Genomic DNA, 16,137 nt, shown 5'->3' with positions numbered 1-16,137 from the left:
ACTGAGTTCAATGCTAGTCTGAGCCCTGAGAAGATCTGGAATGTAAAGCAGACATTTGCTGGATGGCTTTCTAACTACATCTTGCCACTGCACCAAATCTGATCTGAACCCAGCTGTGGGCTACCTGGACCGAAGCTTCCCTTGCTGTCTGGGTTATGCAGCACTCTCTGAAACACACTCACATGGAGTGTCATTGTTTGAGGAGATGGAACATCCTTTTGTTGTGTTTATGGACAGCATTCTGCTGCAATCCATTAGGATGAGAGGCAATGACACAAATGGCAACAGGGAAAATTCCAAGTAGATATTAGTAAATCATTGTTTCTTGAAGGTTTTCAAAATTCAACTTGACAAGGCATTGAGAAATTTCATTTAAGTTGGCTCTGCTTTAGCACAAGATTGCACCACAGACCTCTAGAAGCCCTCTCCAGCCTTAATTATTCTTTTACCAACATAGTCATAGATGAGGACTGTGCTAGTGTATGAATGTCCAACAGTAACCAGAGAGACAATTCAGCAGAACCCCAAAACAACTTCAGAGATCTCAAGGTCCAGAAGATTTATTATCCACATTATGCAGACCTGTGACAAGCCAATCAAAGCAACAAAACAATTCTGGGCTTTTGCAGAGGAGAAAAGATGAACCTGAAACTGCCCCGACCTTTTCTTACAGCGTTGTTACCCTGTGAAATACACACCTCAAACCTCTGGGATGATGATTTCATTTACTAATAAGATTCATATCAAGTGTGGTTTTCACCAACATCAAAAACAAAAAAATCCCAACAATATAATAACATCAGACTTCCCTTTCCATCACAGAGGGATGTTTATGTCTCCTTACAACACCCATTTCTAGAGACACCTAAAATTATGCCTTAAACTGATCTGCACATGAAAAAAACATTGAAAACATTAAACCTGCTGGCACATCACAGAATTATTTTTTCCAAGCTTCCAGGACCAACAAGTTGATACTGAAGACTGGTTTGCAAGCTTTCAGTAACTCAAATATCAGATGAAAAATGCCAGATGGTCCTTACTTTCCATTTCCTTCATGTAGATCCAGCTTGATGGCCTTTAACTCTGTGCATCACATGTGTGCAAAAAGGCCTTGAAAGGGCAAGATGTATTATTGCATACTCAGGAACATTTCAATTTTTCAGTGAAGCCAAATTTCAAGCCTGTTCTTCCTTTCAGACTGATTGCAGATTTAATATAAATTGTGCACAATAGACTGAGAAAGATCATATAAAGGAACTATTTTAAGCTGGATCCAGGGAAAGAGGAATTTATTCCTCAACTTAAGCCTTGTAGAAGTTGTCTGTGCATGTCAGCCTGTTTTTGGCCACACTCACAGTCATTCAGGCCAGTAACTATTGCAACTTGTCATATTTTTCATACTTGGTTTTCCCTTCTTCTCCAAATCACACTCTTTCATCTCTTAAGTCAATAACATTATATTAATAAGTTATATTATTATGCTATAATATCATGTTATTATGCAATAACACTCATTTCTTACACAGCATGTTTTCTTAGCCCATCCCGCTGGTTTGGTGCTTCACAGTGACAAAGGAGCCAGGTGAATGTGTCATGGATACCATTCACTTCCTGTCTTACTTTATAGTTCTCTCATAATTATTTTTCTCTGGATGAAAAAGAAAGGTTTAGCGGTCAGCCCAAGCAACACTGAGCTGTTCTCACTCATGTACATCAGTGGCACCAAGACAGAAGAATGATGCTGCATTGCCTAAGTGGAAAATACTCCTTTAATTCACCATTAGGAAAGAGAACTATTTCCTCCCTCCTCCTCCTCCACCTCCTCCTCCTCCTAGGTCGATGAAAACACATCAAAACCTCAAACCAATCCTTGCACTAGCAGGAACTCAAAAGGTAGACTTGGGAGGGGTTGGAGGAGGATATAAATGCTGATAGCTGGAGACACAGAGCAACATTGAACTGGAGAGACTTAAGGGTAGAGGAATCAGAGACACCAAACATGAATCTGAAACTCCTTTTTTGCCCTGGATTCCTTCTGCTGCTCATTGTCAGTCAAAACCAGGCAGAGGCCAGATCCATTTCCAGCTTACAGGTAAGTGACTGGCTGCTCAATAGAGCTGAAAGAAGCTGATGCTTCTTTAGGATTTAGACACGTCATATGAGCTCTGTTTCTTCCAACCCCAGCTTAAAGAGACATCATAACAGCAGGAATGCTGAGATGGGCAAACACAGATTTATTAAACGGAGGAAGCTAAAGTCATTGATCACTGGATTTTAATTTCTAATCACATGAGGTAACTGAAAGGAAAATGTTTGGGGGGTTTTCCTGTGGTTTCAGTTAGGGGATTGTACATTTAGGGTCATCCTGTGACTGAGTGAAGCAATAAGCTTTTGGAGTAAAAGAAATTATTCTGGAAGGACTGTGATCTAAAACCCTAGAGCAGTCACCTGCATGCTCCTCCCTGAAGCCCCTGGTTTTAGCTGAAAAATAAATGCAGGATCTCCTCCTCAGCTCAGTTGTGCTGCAATGCAGCCCCTGCTTATGACTACCAGGTGTAGAATATAAGAAAAGAGAAAGTGTGTATGTGTACCTATGTGTATTTGTTTGTGCAGGAATTCCAGGTCATTATAAAACACATTTCATTTACTGCACTAGGGAGCTGGCATTGCCACATATCAAGTAACCTCCCAGTGCGTAAAGAAATGTCTAACATAATCCTTCAGAACCAATTTCAGCATGTCTCCTGCCATTGCATTAATTCTCTTGGATATCAACTATTTTTTTCTTGTTCTTTATTCACAATTTTTTAGGCCTTTTTCAATTTTTTCATCATTTATCCCATATGCCCAGTTCCAGGAAAGACTTAACTGGCAGTCTGGCAGCTCAGACATATGTCCTCAAACTCAGCACTGAGTATGGCTTATATGGAAATAATGAGAGTTTCCAAAATCCCTCCTTCTCCTCTATTCCCTTTCTGCCTTCTACTCTTCCCTTTTTCCAGAGTCTGTCCAAATTGTTAGATGAGGACCTGGAGCATCCCCCGGTCTCAGAAGAGAGGGACCATGAGCAAGATGACCTGATCCCAGCAGGTGTCTTTGATCAGCAAGACACTGAACTCCAGTGGATCCAAAACACCAGGGACCAGCCCGAGAGCATGTCCATGGGTGATGGTGCAATCCGGAGATTCTTCAGCGACCTCCTGAGTTTATCCCGTAGATACCAAGGCAGAAGCAAAAAAGGCCTCTCCAGGGGCTGTTTTGGTGTCAGGCTAGACAGAATTGGGTCACTGAGTGGACTGGGATGCTGACTCTTCGCTATGGTAAGAGAAAGACAGAGGCTGCTGGTCTGTGTATTCATATATAACTTGCAGAAATATGCAAAAGAGCAGAGTTAATTCAACTTCAAGGAAATGGTGCCTTAAAGTAACTTTTACCCTCCTATCACAAACACAGTTTACTATTTCACTTTCCTCAGAAGTCACTGTCTTCAGATAGAGACTTAAAACCTGTGAATGCCACACCTCTGCTTTACCTGCTTTTCCTCCTTTCTCTGAGTCAGCTGTAAGCATTTCATCTTGTCTTAGAAGACCAGAGAGGTTTTTCACCAGCTCCTCAGGGATACTTGTTTCAATCCGAACAAACTCTAAGCAGAACAGTGGAGCTAAATCTGCCACTAGAACAGTAAGAAATCAGTTAACTTCCATGTGTGAAATCCTGTACAGTTCTCTTTCTATTACTTATTCCTCTTCTTTATTGACAGGACTGACTTCGGGGTTTCAAAGCACCTCTTGCCTTTTAGTGAGATATTCAGCTCTTTTTCATATTGACCTCACCAATCCATCTACTACATGATGTACTGAGCAAATGCAGCCACCTCTCCCCTGACATACTTGGCCAACAGAACACACCTTTGCTGTACTGCCTGTTCGTATCAGTTATTTGTGAACATCTATCTGAAAATTAATTACAGAAAACTACATTTGTACTGTTTGTTTACTGAATGTATAAATAAACAAGTCTCATTATGTCACAGATAATAAACTGTTTTCCATAATGTAACGAATTTGCTTCAAGGTTTGCTGCGTGATTTGTTCATATTTCATTCCTGAAATAGAGCCTTAGTTTGCAGTTAGACACTAGAATTCAGGAGCATTTCAGAGGGCTGCTGTCTGGTGAATAGAGACCAAGATACAAAGCCCCAAGTCTCTGACCCACAGTTTGAACAAAGGGCAGCTCTCTTAGCAGACATCACCAGAAAGCAGTGACTCTGCGTTTAGATCTGCCACTGACAGAGGAAAACAAATTTTTCTTAGCAGTATACCTCATCTTATTAAAAAAAAAGAAACAAAAAACCCCCAACCAAAAAAAAAAATCCCAAATCTAACCCCAAAACAATGCTACCCTTCCTTGAAGGAAATTCAAAGGCACCCTGCTCTTCCATAGGCAGATCCAGGTATTTCAAAGCACTGAGAAGAAAACTGAAAAACATATCCTGAAGGCTTCTTTTTTAAACATTTTTGGTTAGGTCTTATGTTGTTTGCTAGTTAATCTGTTTAAGTTAACTTTAATAACAAAGCAGCAGCAGCTGTGAAAATGCCCTGAAAAGATACTTGTTGCCATTTACATAGACAGCCCTGAGTACAAGTTCTCCAATGATGGACTAGTCCATAATGAATTTATTACGTTCTGTATTGCCTTTCCTAAGAAAAAAATCACAAGAAAATTAAGATTTCCACCAATCAAATAAAGAATTAAAGTTCAGAATGAAAACTGTGTCATTCTTTCATATTCCAGCATAATTCTATACCAATTGCTAGTCTATACATGGCTTAACACAAACTATTTACTTAGGCTAAGACGAAGCACACCTGCTCCCCCCTGCTTGGGGGAGCTTAACAGTAAGCATCCAGCTTTCTTAAGAGTCCCTCTTCAGGTGTGCTACCCCGGGGCTGGCCAAGGTGCAGCCCATGTGGTGGAAAGGTTAATCCACACAGCCCACGGACATCAGGGTGTCAAACAATGTAGAGCCAGTATCTTGTGATAGCTGGTGCTAATGGGAAGGTAACAGCCTCCTTTCTAATAATTCTGAGTCTCAAACTTGTTCCCAGCTCCCAGTAACTCTAGGGCAGGGATGTTCTCACAGACATAAAGGCTTTTTACTGTTGAAATTTCACTGAAAACCCAGTGAAGGACAAGTGCTACTGAAGTTTATTTGCAGAAAAATAACAGAGGTCAGAGGAGGTTGAAGTCTGAGCTGTGAGCACTTGTGAACAGAATCCTACAGAAGATGAATAAGAAACAGATAAGAGTTGCAATTAGAGAGGCCGAGCTGGTAATGTGCCATCCCATCACCTGGCATTTTGTGGGAACATTTTAAAAAGGCACTTTTCTGAAAGCAAGAACAATTTATTTCACATAAAAGGCTCTATAATTAGATCCTCAGGACTGAAGCCAGGTGTGTTTGTACTTTAGGTAATTTGCTGAGTTCTATTAGCATTTAAATAATCAAAGCTAAGCTTGGAAGTGAGGATGCCAGTCAGATGGGGGAAGCTTATCTCTAACTGTGCCATTTCCATCTTTGCCAAGCAGCAGTGCGTGAATTTACAGACCAGGGTTACAGAAGTTGCTGAGGAGAAAAGCCTCCAATAAAAGTACTCCTACATGGAAAGAAATATACAGATATCTTTCTTAAATATGTGTGCTTTTTGGGTACCTGATTTTAAGTGATGTTAGGCAGCAATCAAGATTTGGTCTCATCCAAGACTCACTTCTGGCTAGCTTATTAACAGAGGCCCAGTTGTATTTATTCCCCTTGATCATCACACAGATCCTGTTCAGTCTCACTGCTTTATCCCTTTCCACTCCCATCTGTCTCCAGTACACACAAAATTGAGGATAATGCACATCCTCACCCAGACCTGCTTTCATTCTCTATCAACAATAACCCTCTCACCTGACATGATCTTCCTTCATTCAGGTACCATGCTTTTAAAACACACATCCCCTTTCTCTGCCAGGTTCTTCTTTGCTGTGTTGCTTTAAACAAACCCACTTGCCAATTGTTAAAACAGCTGGATGCAAAAATCACTGTCCCACACCAGTTGATATTGCTGGTTTCCTTCAATTCTAAGCAAAAGGACAGAAGGCAGAGGCTTAGTGAAATTGCTTTAATGTTACCCAGGCAGTGAATGAAAGAAAGGACCCTATCTGCTGTTCTGCCTCTTACAGAAGGAAGGGTTACAAAGGTAAGGGTTTGGTGACAATACCAGAGAACCATTATCAGAGGAACTTTCAAAGAAGGAAAATCTCCTAAACCCAAGTCTCAGGACACGGTCTACTCACATAGCACAAAAATTTGTATACAGAGAAGAAAAAGCTGTTATCCAAAGAGCTGCTGCAGACAGAGAAATGATCCATCCCTCAGCCCCTTGGAGGGCAAATCAACCCAGCTCTCAGCTCCTGTGTGTCTGAGACAGAGCAAACAGGCCGAAAGTGCAAGGTTCTTTTACTGCATCAACTTCAACCTAACAGTGATGGAGAGCGGAGGGAGAGGAAATCACTGGGAAAATAGGCGCTGCCAGGAGGGGAGATGACTAAGGGCAGTTCCCTCCCCCTGGAGCAATTGCTGCACTCAGAAGACCACCAGCTCCTGGAGGATGACCTGTGGGGGCAGCTGCAACCAGTTTCCTTATCGAAGCTAGAGGGCACAGTGCAGCACTTGGGCTCCTGCTGGGATCTCGCAGGAGGCAGCTGAGCTCCCTCCAGGGGGCAGAGTGCGGATATAAGGAGGGGCATCCAATGGCAAGGAAGCAATACAGTATCAAGATGATGATAGGGATAGGGGTAGGATGCAGCTCCCGGCTCTCTGCTGCGTGGCCTCGCTGCTGCAGCTCGTTATGCCGTGGGCAGGGGAGCAGGCGGCCGGTGAGGAGCTCAGTGCTGAGCTGCGGTTCCTGCAGACACCGGGGCCGGGACTCCCAAGGCAGCCACCCGCACCCGTCCCGCCGGGGCGAAGCGACAGCAGCGGGGCTCCCTATCCCTCCTCTCCTCCCCTCTCCAGGACTCCCTGGCAGCTCTGGGAAGGGGAAGGGGAACCGAGCCCGGGAGACGAGCCGGTGGCCGGGGCCGAGGACGGCGGCTCCGAGTGGGAGCTCTCGAGGGGCGGAGAGCGGCCGGGCGGGGATTCCGGTCCTGGCCCTAGACCTCCTCAGCTGGCGGAGGGATAGAGCCAGTGGAAGAGCCTCCTGTCCTCCCTCAGACGGAAGCACTTTTCCTACTGCTTTGGGACGAAGATGGAGAGGACCGGTGAGCAGACGGGGCTGGGATGCGACCAACACAAACCCCGTAGATGCCGGAGCAGGGCAGGCCGGGGCAGCCGCCGGGAGCTGCCGCTGTCCCCGGCTGAAAGCCTCGGAGCGGCTTCTCCCGCAGCTCTCTGCGCTTCTTTTACAGGTTTCTGGAGCAGATGGAGAAGCTGAAGCCGGGACCGGCTGCAAGAGCTTCCTGAGTCTCCAGGCCAGTGTTCAGCAGCCACACCACCAGGCTGCACTTGGACACGCCACGGCAGTGGGGTACGGAGCAATAAACTTTTTACAAAGCCTACATTGCCTTTTTTGAGTGGGGCTTTTTTTCGGTCACGGTTTAGCAAATGGTCAGAGGATACAGAAATCCCCTCCAAAGCGCTCCTCTCCCTCTGCTCTAAGGGCTCGGTCCTGACCCTGGCCAGAACATCCCACCCGTTCTGGACAAGCCTTTTGCTGGAAGGTCGCAGCAGCAGGAAGGATGGTAGTTGCATCCTTCCACGACTATGTCAGTAACCCTCCACGCTGTACTGAAGTGGCACTGCCAGGCACCGCTGCCAGCTCTGGGACCGTGGCAGGGGATGCCTTTCCCGATGGCTTCACTGCTGCTACCAGAGAATCCTCCCCGGAGGTGGGCACTGGGGCTCGGGGTTAACTCCAGGTAGTGTCCTACACACGCCCCTGTGCCATGGGCTAAGCCGCTGGTATCAGTGCCAGGCTTGGCACGGCAGACCGGCATGGGGTGACCTCTAAGGACAGAGGGGCTCCATCGCTTTGAAAATACACCTGGCAGTGGCTGCCGGTGCAGGCGAAGGGCCGCAAGGGCTTCAGCACCCGGGACAGACGCCAATGGCCCGGCACGCCGAGCGCCGGCCCCGCCGGGCTCCCCCCGCCTGCCCGGGGCTCCCTGTAGCCTGCACTGAGCCTGGAAAGTCCAGCAAAGGAAGGGGCAGCCGCAACACAGAGATAATATATCCCGATCACGAGGAGAAACAATCCGTGTTTAGGATGAAAATTGATTTCTCCCCTTGGAAAAAGTGAGGCACCACTTAATGGCAGTATGGCCACTCCAGACATTTTTACATTTCTGTTTTGATTTTTGTCTGATGGCCTGATCTCTTCATTTCCTTCTCAATCTAACTAAAGTGGAGAGAAAGAGAACCTAGGGTGGGGTGTGGCATAGTTTTGTCAAAGGTTTTGTCACTGGGAGATGAAAGAAATACAAATCCAGCCTCTTCCTCAGGACAGGAGATTCTGTACAACCAGCTCACACTCTTCAGCGCGGAATGGCAGTAGAAGAATGGACATCACTGGAAGGATGTGCAGCAGGTCAGGGCAGCACTTAGGGCAGGTCTATCCATCAGCAGATGGAACCCACATGGCACCAGCCCCCAGGTTTACAGTCCTTAGCCCTACAGGGCTGGAAAACAAGGACATAGAAAACAAGGACATAGAATCATCTTGCTGGGGAAGGGGCAGTGTGACCTCAGCTGAGCTCTGTCCATCCTCCTCATCACAGGATCCATGCACAGGCTGCCAGCAGCACCCTTGGTACTCTCCCTCTCTGATCTGAGCAACCAGAGCTGCTCTAATGGAGCCTCATGTCCTCACACCTCCCATCCCATACCCTGGGGTACAGAGAAAATGTGCCAGATTCCCAGCCCTAAAACCATCCACAGTAAGCTTTTTAGAAGAACCTGCTGCCCTGTTAAGGCAGACATTTTACTAGGGAAATGCCCAGCTGAGCATGGGCAATGCCTAGATCTTGACTCTCCACTGCTGGGCTATAAAGCCTAAAGTTCATATTAATTTACCAGGGTGATGACACTGAGATAAACAAACGAGTTTTATAGCTTTAACAATGATGAGCTGAGTTCTGACACTTCACACCCCATTTGCTTTGGCAGAACTGCAAGATGGATAATTGCGGGCAGAATTTGGCTGTGAAAATACAACAGCTACTGTGACAGGCAGCCATTTTATCCCATCTCTACACTTCACTACATTGTACATGAAATAGAGCACAAAAGCTCCCTGTCTTAGAAAAGTACTGTTGAGGCTGAAGTCATGCTGCGGTATCTCATTTATCTGCCATGGAACACAGAAGATGAAAAGGAACAAACCAGTAAAGAATGGAGTATCTCAGGGTCTGACTTAATGACTAAAATCCTGGAAAATTAGATTGTTTCACAGGGGCAGGTCACTCAAAGCAAAATATTTCACATCTGAGATTAATATTGTGTCCCTCAATTTCTTGGTGCTGGGTTTGTGCCCCAGCGGCTGCTGTACAAAAAAAAACAGACACAAAGGAAAACTCAGAGCAAGCTACAAAATGTTTTTGTACAGAGAGAGCACTAGAGAATACTTAGTGCATGGGGGGATGTGAAAGGAAAAAAACAAAAAACACAACAATAACAGATTCTAATTATCTTAAATTGAAGACTCAAAATTAATGAATAATTCTGGTTTATCTTCTCCCACTTTTGCAGTTTACAAAACAAAGTTACACCTTGGCACAAACAAGCATGCACTCACCAAGAGCAGCAGAAAGAGAATACTTGTTGCTAATTAATTAATTAATTATACAGACACTGCAGTATAAAGTGTTAATTAAAAAAAAGAAGCTGTCAGGATCTTAGTTCTTTTTTAAAAGCACAAAATAAGAAAGTGTTGGAGCACACAGTAATAGAAAAAACTAGTATTGCCTCCATGTTCTGAAAAAATAAAGCATTGAAGAAAAATAGAGAGAGCTTTTATAATAAAGGGCTTCATCAGAACATACACAGAGTTGGGCTGACTTCAGGCTATATTAGGAAAAAGTAGCATTTGAGCGTGACTTCACAACCTTGAGAATGTCCGTTCTAGTATAATTTTGGTAGCTGATCATGTGAACAGTACGTGCACATGTTTGTACACAAACATCATGTTAGACATTTAAGACATGAGAAATACTTTATCATTCTATTATTATTTTGAAAGTGTACTCAGGAGATTCTTTCAAGATTTATGTTCATATGAAGAGTCAACAAATTATTACTAGACTGACATTCAACTTATACATTTGCTGCTGTTTCAATTTAAAGTAACAAGAAACATTAGGAAAATGCAAGAAAAGCCATTGCTTCATGATTTAGAACTCTCTTGCATTTCTGTAAAAAGATTAATTTTTAGTTGTACTATATGCACAAAGACACCAATGGAAGAGGAATTTGAAGCAATTCTGTACTTTTGTATTTTCTCATTTAAGAATAGGCAGTTTCTAGCTAATTTTATGACATTTAGCACTTAAAGAAACAAATACTTTTTGTTTTTAATATACATATATAAAATATAAAGATTTTTAACTCCTCACAAAACACACATACACACAAATTCATCCATTCTTCCTTTGGGACAGATTCTGATACCTTTCTGAATAACACCAAAAGCCATCTATTTAAGTTCTCATCGAGCAAGTTTCTTTCTTGTATAAAAGTAAAATAAGATTCTTGCTGAATCTGGCTGCCTGTTTTTAAAATTTTATTGATGCAGGGTCAAGCCTTACCATCGATGCTTAAAGAAATCCCACTATTTAAACATTTGGCTGTTAATAAACACTAGTGTTTTCCAGTGGTGCCGAAGCCGATTGTCGCAGAGGGCTGGAGGCACTCGCTGTCCCCACAGTCAGTCTGCACTGAGGTGCAGATCGAGGTGCTGCTCTTGTTGGTAGCACACAAAGCCTCAGTGGTGAAATCCCTTCAATTGTAATGGGAAAAGAGAAGTGGCCCAAATCTGGGATTTTCAGCCCAGTCTGTGGTATGTGGTGGCCGCGCATATTCCATATATAGAAGGAAAGTGTGCACAATACTTCAGGTGTCCTAAAAGTCGATTTATCTTCATGCTTGACTCTTCACCAAATACTCATCTGAAAGCCTGTTGTTTCCCCTCTAAAAGGCAATTTCCTTATGGAAATCTAACTGAGCAAAGTTTAGAGCAGTTTCGGGATTGTTTCCCATCTCTGTAAATCTGACCATAGGGGTCTCTTGAAAGAGAATTGCTAAGAATTTCCAACTGGACTATGTAATCACAGCGCCTGGTATCTAGAGGAGGGGGAGTGACATGAAATCACTGACTTGTGACATACATTCCTCAGCAATAGCAGCTGCTGCCTAATGACAGCTAATAAAGGGAATCTTCCCTTGACAGAGCCGCATGCCTACAGTGGGACTGGAATGTGCCCAAGATAAACCCACTGATAACCTAGGAAGCAGGGATCACCCAAAGAGTATAAAAGACAAGCTTCAGAAGAGAGACAACAGGAGAAGGAAGAGAGAGACTTGAAGGGACATCTCAGAAGAAACAGCTTGAACTTCCCTATTCCCAGTGAAATCGGCGCCATGGACACTAAGGGCTCATTTTTCTATGGCTTCCTCTTGCTGCTGCTCATCCAGCTCCAGTCCAGCAGTGCCAATCCTATCTACAGCTTCAGCCCTGCCGAGGAACTGGCCAGCATGGAGGTGAGGACCTCATTTAAAAGGTTAAACTTTTGGGGCGGTTAGCAGAGTGTGAGGTGATGCTTTGCCTTCCTTTTGCATGATCAGACCCCAATAACCACATCAGCCATCCATGCTGGGGGACAAAGCCTCAGCTCTTCAAAGGGGTTCAGAGAAGCTCTGTAGGGCAATATTCTCCCGTGTTGAGTTTACCGAAGCTCCTAGGCAGTAGTGGGAATCAAAACTGATGTTGTAGGATGTCTTCTTTGGGGTTTTGGTTCTTTTTCTTTCAAAGATACATCTTCCTGGGAGCAAAGTTCCAGGAAAGGAAAAAATCATCAGAGTAGCTCCATGAGAACAAATAGAAAACTTTGATGTGGGGTCCTGTCTATCCCACTAAATGGCAGAATAGTGACGCAGGGCAGCCATATGGCTCTAGCTTTGTGAATTTGAGAGATCTGGTTGCATACAGATGAACAATGAGGCTGTAAAGAGGAGCAACCAAAGACAAACTTTTAGAAATATTACTAGAAGAATAACAATCATTTAGTGTGGCTCATCCAGAAAAGCTTCCAGAGTTATAAAATTACCAGCTAAGAATTTTAATGAATAATAGAGAAAATCCATTGTTATAGCACAGTACAAGCTTGAGACTCTGATGGAATCTAAAAGCTCAAACCTTTCCTTGGGCTGGTACCAGTGACCAGCTTCTCAAAGCTGTTCTCGGGCCCTAAGAACAAACTCCCTGAGCTGGTAAGGACAGTTGAAGATCAAACCGCCTCTGGGCTGTTTCCAGCAGCCGGAAAGAGTGGTTTCCAAATGCCTTCACTCTCGGGCAAGCCATAAGGCTCATTCCTCTCTATTCAAATTCTACAGATGGGCAATTACATTCCTCTAATTGGTTGAGCTGCCCTTGAGGAGGTTATCTGAACCCAGTTACACAAAGCTTTACAAATTACAAAAAAATGGTACCCAGGAAGTAATCACACAGCAGGTGTGAATTTACCATACAGGTATTTTCAGTTACTTTAAGGAGCAGCAATCCTGTAACCCCTGGGGCAGAGATTAGTGAAAACACCAAGAGCTTCTCCAAGTGATGTCCATTGAGATAGCCAGGGGTGACAAAGCAGCAACTTCTGAGAACGTGGGAGTGGGCTATGTGGCTAGAGGTTCTCTCAGACTGTGTACCACTGGTGGGCTGAGTGGTATCTCCCTGTGCAACCCACATATTGCATTTTCTTCTCTGCCAAGGTATCTTCTAACCTTGCCAGTAAGATACACATGGTGGCAAGCAGCTTCATTCAGTTCACTAGCTGAAGCTATATCTTCCCATAGATGGAATTACTGTGAACAGGGATATAATGCAGAGGACAGAGCCCAACGACCACTAGTAAGGCTGGGATCCAACCTGTCAGTCTCTCTAGAGTGGCCTATGGGACCATCAATGAATGCAGAACAGAATGACCGGAAGAGTTAGCAAATGACCACAAAACAAGGAGTTTTATTAATTTAATCCTTCTCTTATAGGCTCTGCTGGAAAGACTGGAGGATAAGTTTGCAATGATCGAAGCCCTGGAGTCCAATCCTGACCTGCAAGAACGCAAAACCCAGGAGGAGATCCTGTCGGAACTCGTCGATGACAGTGACAACCAGAAGGCTGAACGCAGGCTTGTACCCAACACCCCTCTGTCCTACAGGGACCCCTTCCTCAAGAGACTGAGGGGGCTGCAGATGCCCAGGATGATGAGAGATTCTGGCTGTTTTGGGAGGAGGATTGATCGGATCGGCTCCCTGAGTGGGATGGGTTGCAACGGTGAGTCTTGTCTAAGCCATTTCACTGAATAGCACAGACCACGTCCATGCCATGGGATAGGGGAGGAGCAGCTTCTCATTTAAGTCTTTAAGAAGACACAGTCTGAGAATGGAATTAATTTAAGCCTAGTATTTAAGGTAGTACTAGTTTTTTAAAAGCACTACTGACAATGGTGACACGTACCAAGACAGAAACAGATTCTAGTAACATTTATTTCATGTTTGGCTTGCAGGTTCCCGGAGAAATTAGGATCAACCTCCCTATCTCCTGCTCTGAAGAATGCTTTACAGTACCCCTTCCTCCCAAGATGAAAGCCAGATTCTTTCTAAGTTCCTCCACAGAAAGTTATTCCTATTTTTATTTATTTATTTATTTATTTATTTGATGTTTTTTAAAGAACATTTCTTACGCTAGCACTGAAAGACCATCTTTAAATAAAACTAACACATTAGACATCTGTGCTGGACCTCTCTCCTGTCTGTTGCATTAAATTTTCTTGTATTTTCCTAAAGTCAAAATCTTAAGTTTTATTGGTATTCTGGTACCCACAAGCCTGGATCTTACATGAAACAGAAAAAGCATGAACTTGGTAAAAATGAAAATGAGTTTTTCACGAGAGGCTTTTCCTCTGTACTAAGAAATGCTAACAGATTAGCAGGAAAAAAAAAAACTTGCTTAACATTGAAAGACCATAATGAGTCTTTCTATAGACAGGGTTTCAGTAATAAGAGAGTCCTTTTGCTGGTTTTGATTATTTGGTCATGGGAACTGCCATAAATGCCTCATGTAAGCAAAATTTACATGAAAAGAAATAAGAAAAATCATAACACTCCACAAGTTTCAAGATAACCAGAGGGAGGAAAGGGAATTCATTGTATATGCTTTCTAGCAGTGACCAAATAAAGGTTACGAGCATCAACAGAAAGATACATTATTAACTGTGTCTTGTCTCACTCTGCATATGGCTGAGATGCTGATTCCAAGAATTTCTTGAAGGCTCTTCAAAGGGTTTGAATACTATCATGATATTCCTCATGGGCAGGTGGGATCACTCAACTACAAAGCAGCTTGTACAGAACATTTATCACTTTCTGGGAATGGCCCCTCACAAAGCTGTTCTAACATGGCTAATGGGAACACTGGGAGCCTGATTAAGGTTTACTTAACCTTAGTTGCTAGATTTTACTAACTAGGAGCTGAATTTGACCCAAAACATATTCTAGCACCCCAACAAAGAAGTTAATATTGCCAAAACCACATTCAGTCAGCATCCCAAGGAACAAAGAGCTCGGATCCCCATGTGAGCCCTGGCAATGGCATCATGCCCAGCTAAACACAACTGTCCTGTGATTGACTGCATGTACTGCTAGGAACTGTGTTATTTTGAGCACCTCATGAGTCTCATTCCCAGAATCTCAGTGCATTCCCAGTCTCATTCCCATGTACCTGAGTATCCTGGAAAGCTTGTTCAGGGCTTAAGAAGGCAGCACCAGGACAGACTCAGCTGAAACAGTCCAATTCTGATTTTGCTTATGCAAATGCACATGGGAACAGAAATACTACCCGGTGAGGATAAGGTATTGGAAGGCAGGTGTTCCAGAGCTGCTGACAAGAGCTCTCAGGGACCACAGCTCCAGGGAAAGGGTAAATTCAAGTGCACACCCCTCCTGCACAGGGCCAGTCACAGCTAAGGCTGCTGCAACACTTGATTAGGGCTCATGTCACACATCACGTTTCTGACAAGCCACCCTCCCAGTCACTCCCTGCACTGCTGACAGGGCCTCCAAGAGGGATCTGTGTGCTCCACATTGGGCCTTGTGATTCTTTCCTAGGGAATAAGGGCAGAAGTCTAATCTGAGGGAATAATTTTTCTCCACTCCAACAGGAAACCACAGTGTGATACATATCCTCTCCTTCCAGCGGCACCAGCTACAGGTAAAATACTTTGTGGAATAGTGTCCACAGAGGTATCCCTGACAGGAGAATAAATTCCCAGGTTAAGATTCCCAGCAGCATGCATGAGACATCTCTGCAGTAAACGCTACAGTGACTTTGCATTTACTCAATTTCACCGATCAAGGGGGTGTGAAGTCACACTTTGGGGAGCCCTTGTGGGGACAACGGGGCTTTGTATTCTAAAAAGGCTTTCCAAACACACCCACTGCAGCACAGTGGGAACATGCAGGTGGATCCCCCCAAACCAGCAATGGGCAACAGCCTAACTTCCCCTGTGCTGCTGAAAGTAAAAACAATCCACATACTTTTAACAACAGCTCTTGCTGGAACTGAATTTTACCCAGTCAAGCACAACTTCCACAGACACTGTAAACTGTCCCTCCCTGTCAGCCCCTCAAGGCACAAAACACTGATTAGTTCAGTGGAATGTGCTAAAAATGGCAAGAAGAGGCAATGCTGCCTGACCTAAAGCCAGATGGGTCCAGTATTAGCAGCAAGCCAGTTTCTGGTGGAACAAGTCTGTATTGGCTTGCAGACAGTATGTTAATAGACCCCGTGGTCTGGGAGAACTTAATTGAGGGTAAGCAGTCGA

The 16,137-nt window shown here is 44.2% G+C and overlaps 3 protein-coding genes across 3 annotated transcripts; all 3 read left to right on the top strand.

The window, feature by feature from the left end:
* The first annotated feature begins 1,849 nt into the window (after nt 1-1,849).
* Nucleotides 1,850-4,066, top strand: LOC120411100 (C-type natriuretic peptide 1-like). The gene is made up of 2 exons (XM_039563859.1): nt 1,850-2,095; nt 3,006-4,066. Exons 1-2 carry the CDS (start codon nt 2,003-2,005, stop codon nt 3,309-3,311), a joined length of 399 nt encoding a protein of 132 aa, XP_039419793.1. The 5' UTR covers nt 1,850-2,002; the 3' UTR covers nt 3,312-4,066.
* A 2,785-nt stretch (nt 4,067-6,851) lies between these two features.
* LOC120411101 (natriuretic peptides A-like) lies at nt 6,852-7,584 on the top strand. Its single transcript, XM_039563860.1, is given in 2 exon segments — nt 6,852-6,934; nt 7,028-7,584. Coding segments are annotated over 2 exon segments (537 nt in total). The 3' UTR covers nt 7,482-7,584.
* Nucleotides 7,585-11,452: 3,868 nt separating this feature from the next.
* LOC104693244 (natriuretic peptides A) lies at nt 11,453-14,055 on the top strand. The gene is made up of 3 exons (XM_019289744.2): nt 11,453-11,800; nt 13,304-13,589; nt 13,822-14,055. Exons 1-3 carry the CDS (start codon nt 11,681-11,683, stop codon nt 13,836-13,838), a joined length of 423 nt encoding a protein of 140 aa, XP_019145289.1. The 5' UTR covers nt 11,453-11,680; the 3' UTR covers nt 13,839-14,055.
* Nucleotides 14,056-16,137: the final 2,082 nt, after the last annotated feature.

This window comes from Corvus cornix, chromosome 21 (genome assembly GCF_000738735.6).
Source record: "Corvus cornix cornix isolate S_Up_H32 chromosome 21, ASM73873v5, whole genome shotgun sequence".
Taxonomy (NCBI): Eukaryota; Metazoa; Chordata; class Aves; order Passeriformes; family Corvidae; genus Corvus; species Corvus cornix.
Note: the sequence above shows the minus strand (reverse complement) of the source record. Positions and strands in the feature narration are given on the sequence as shown.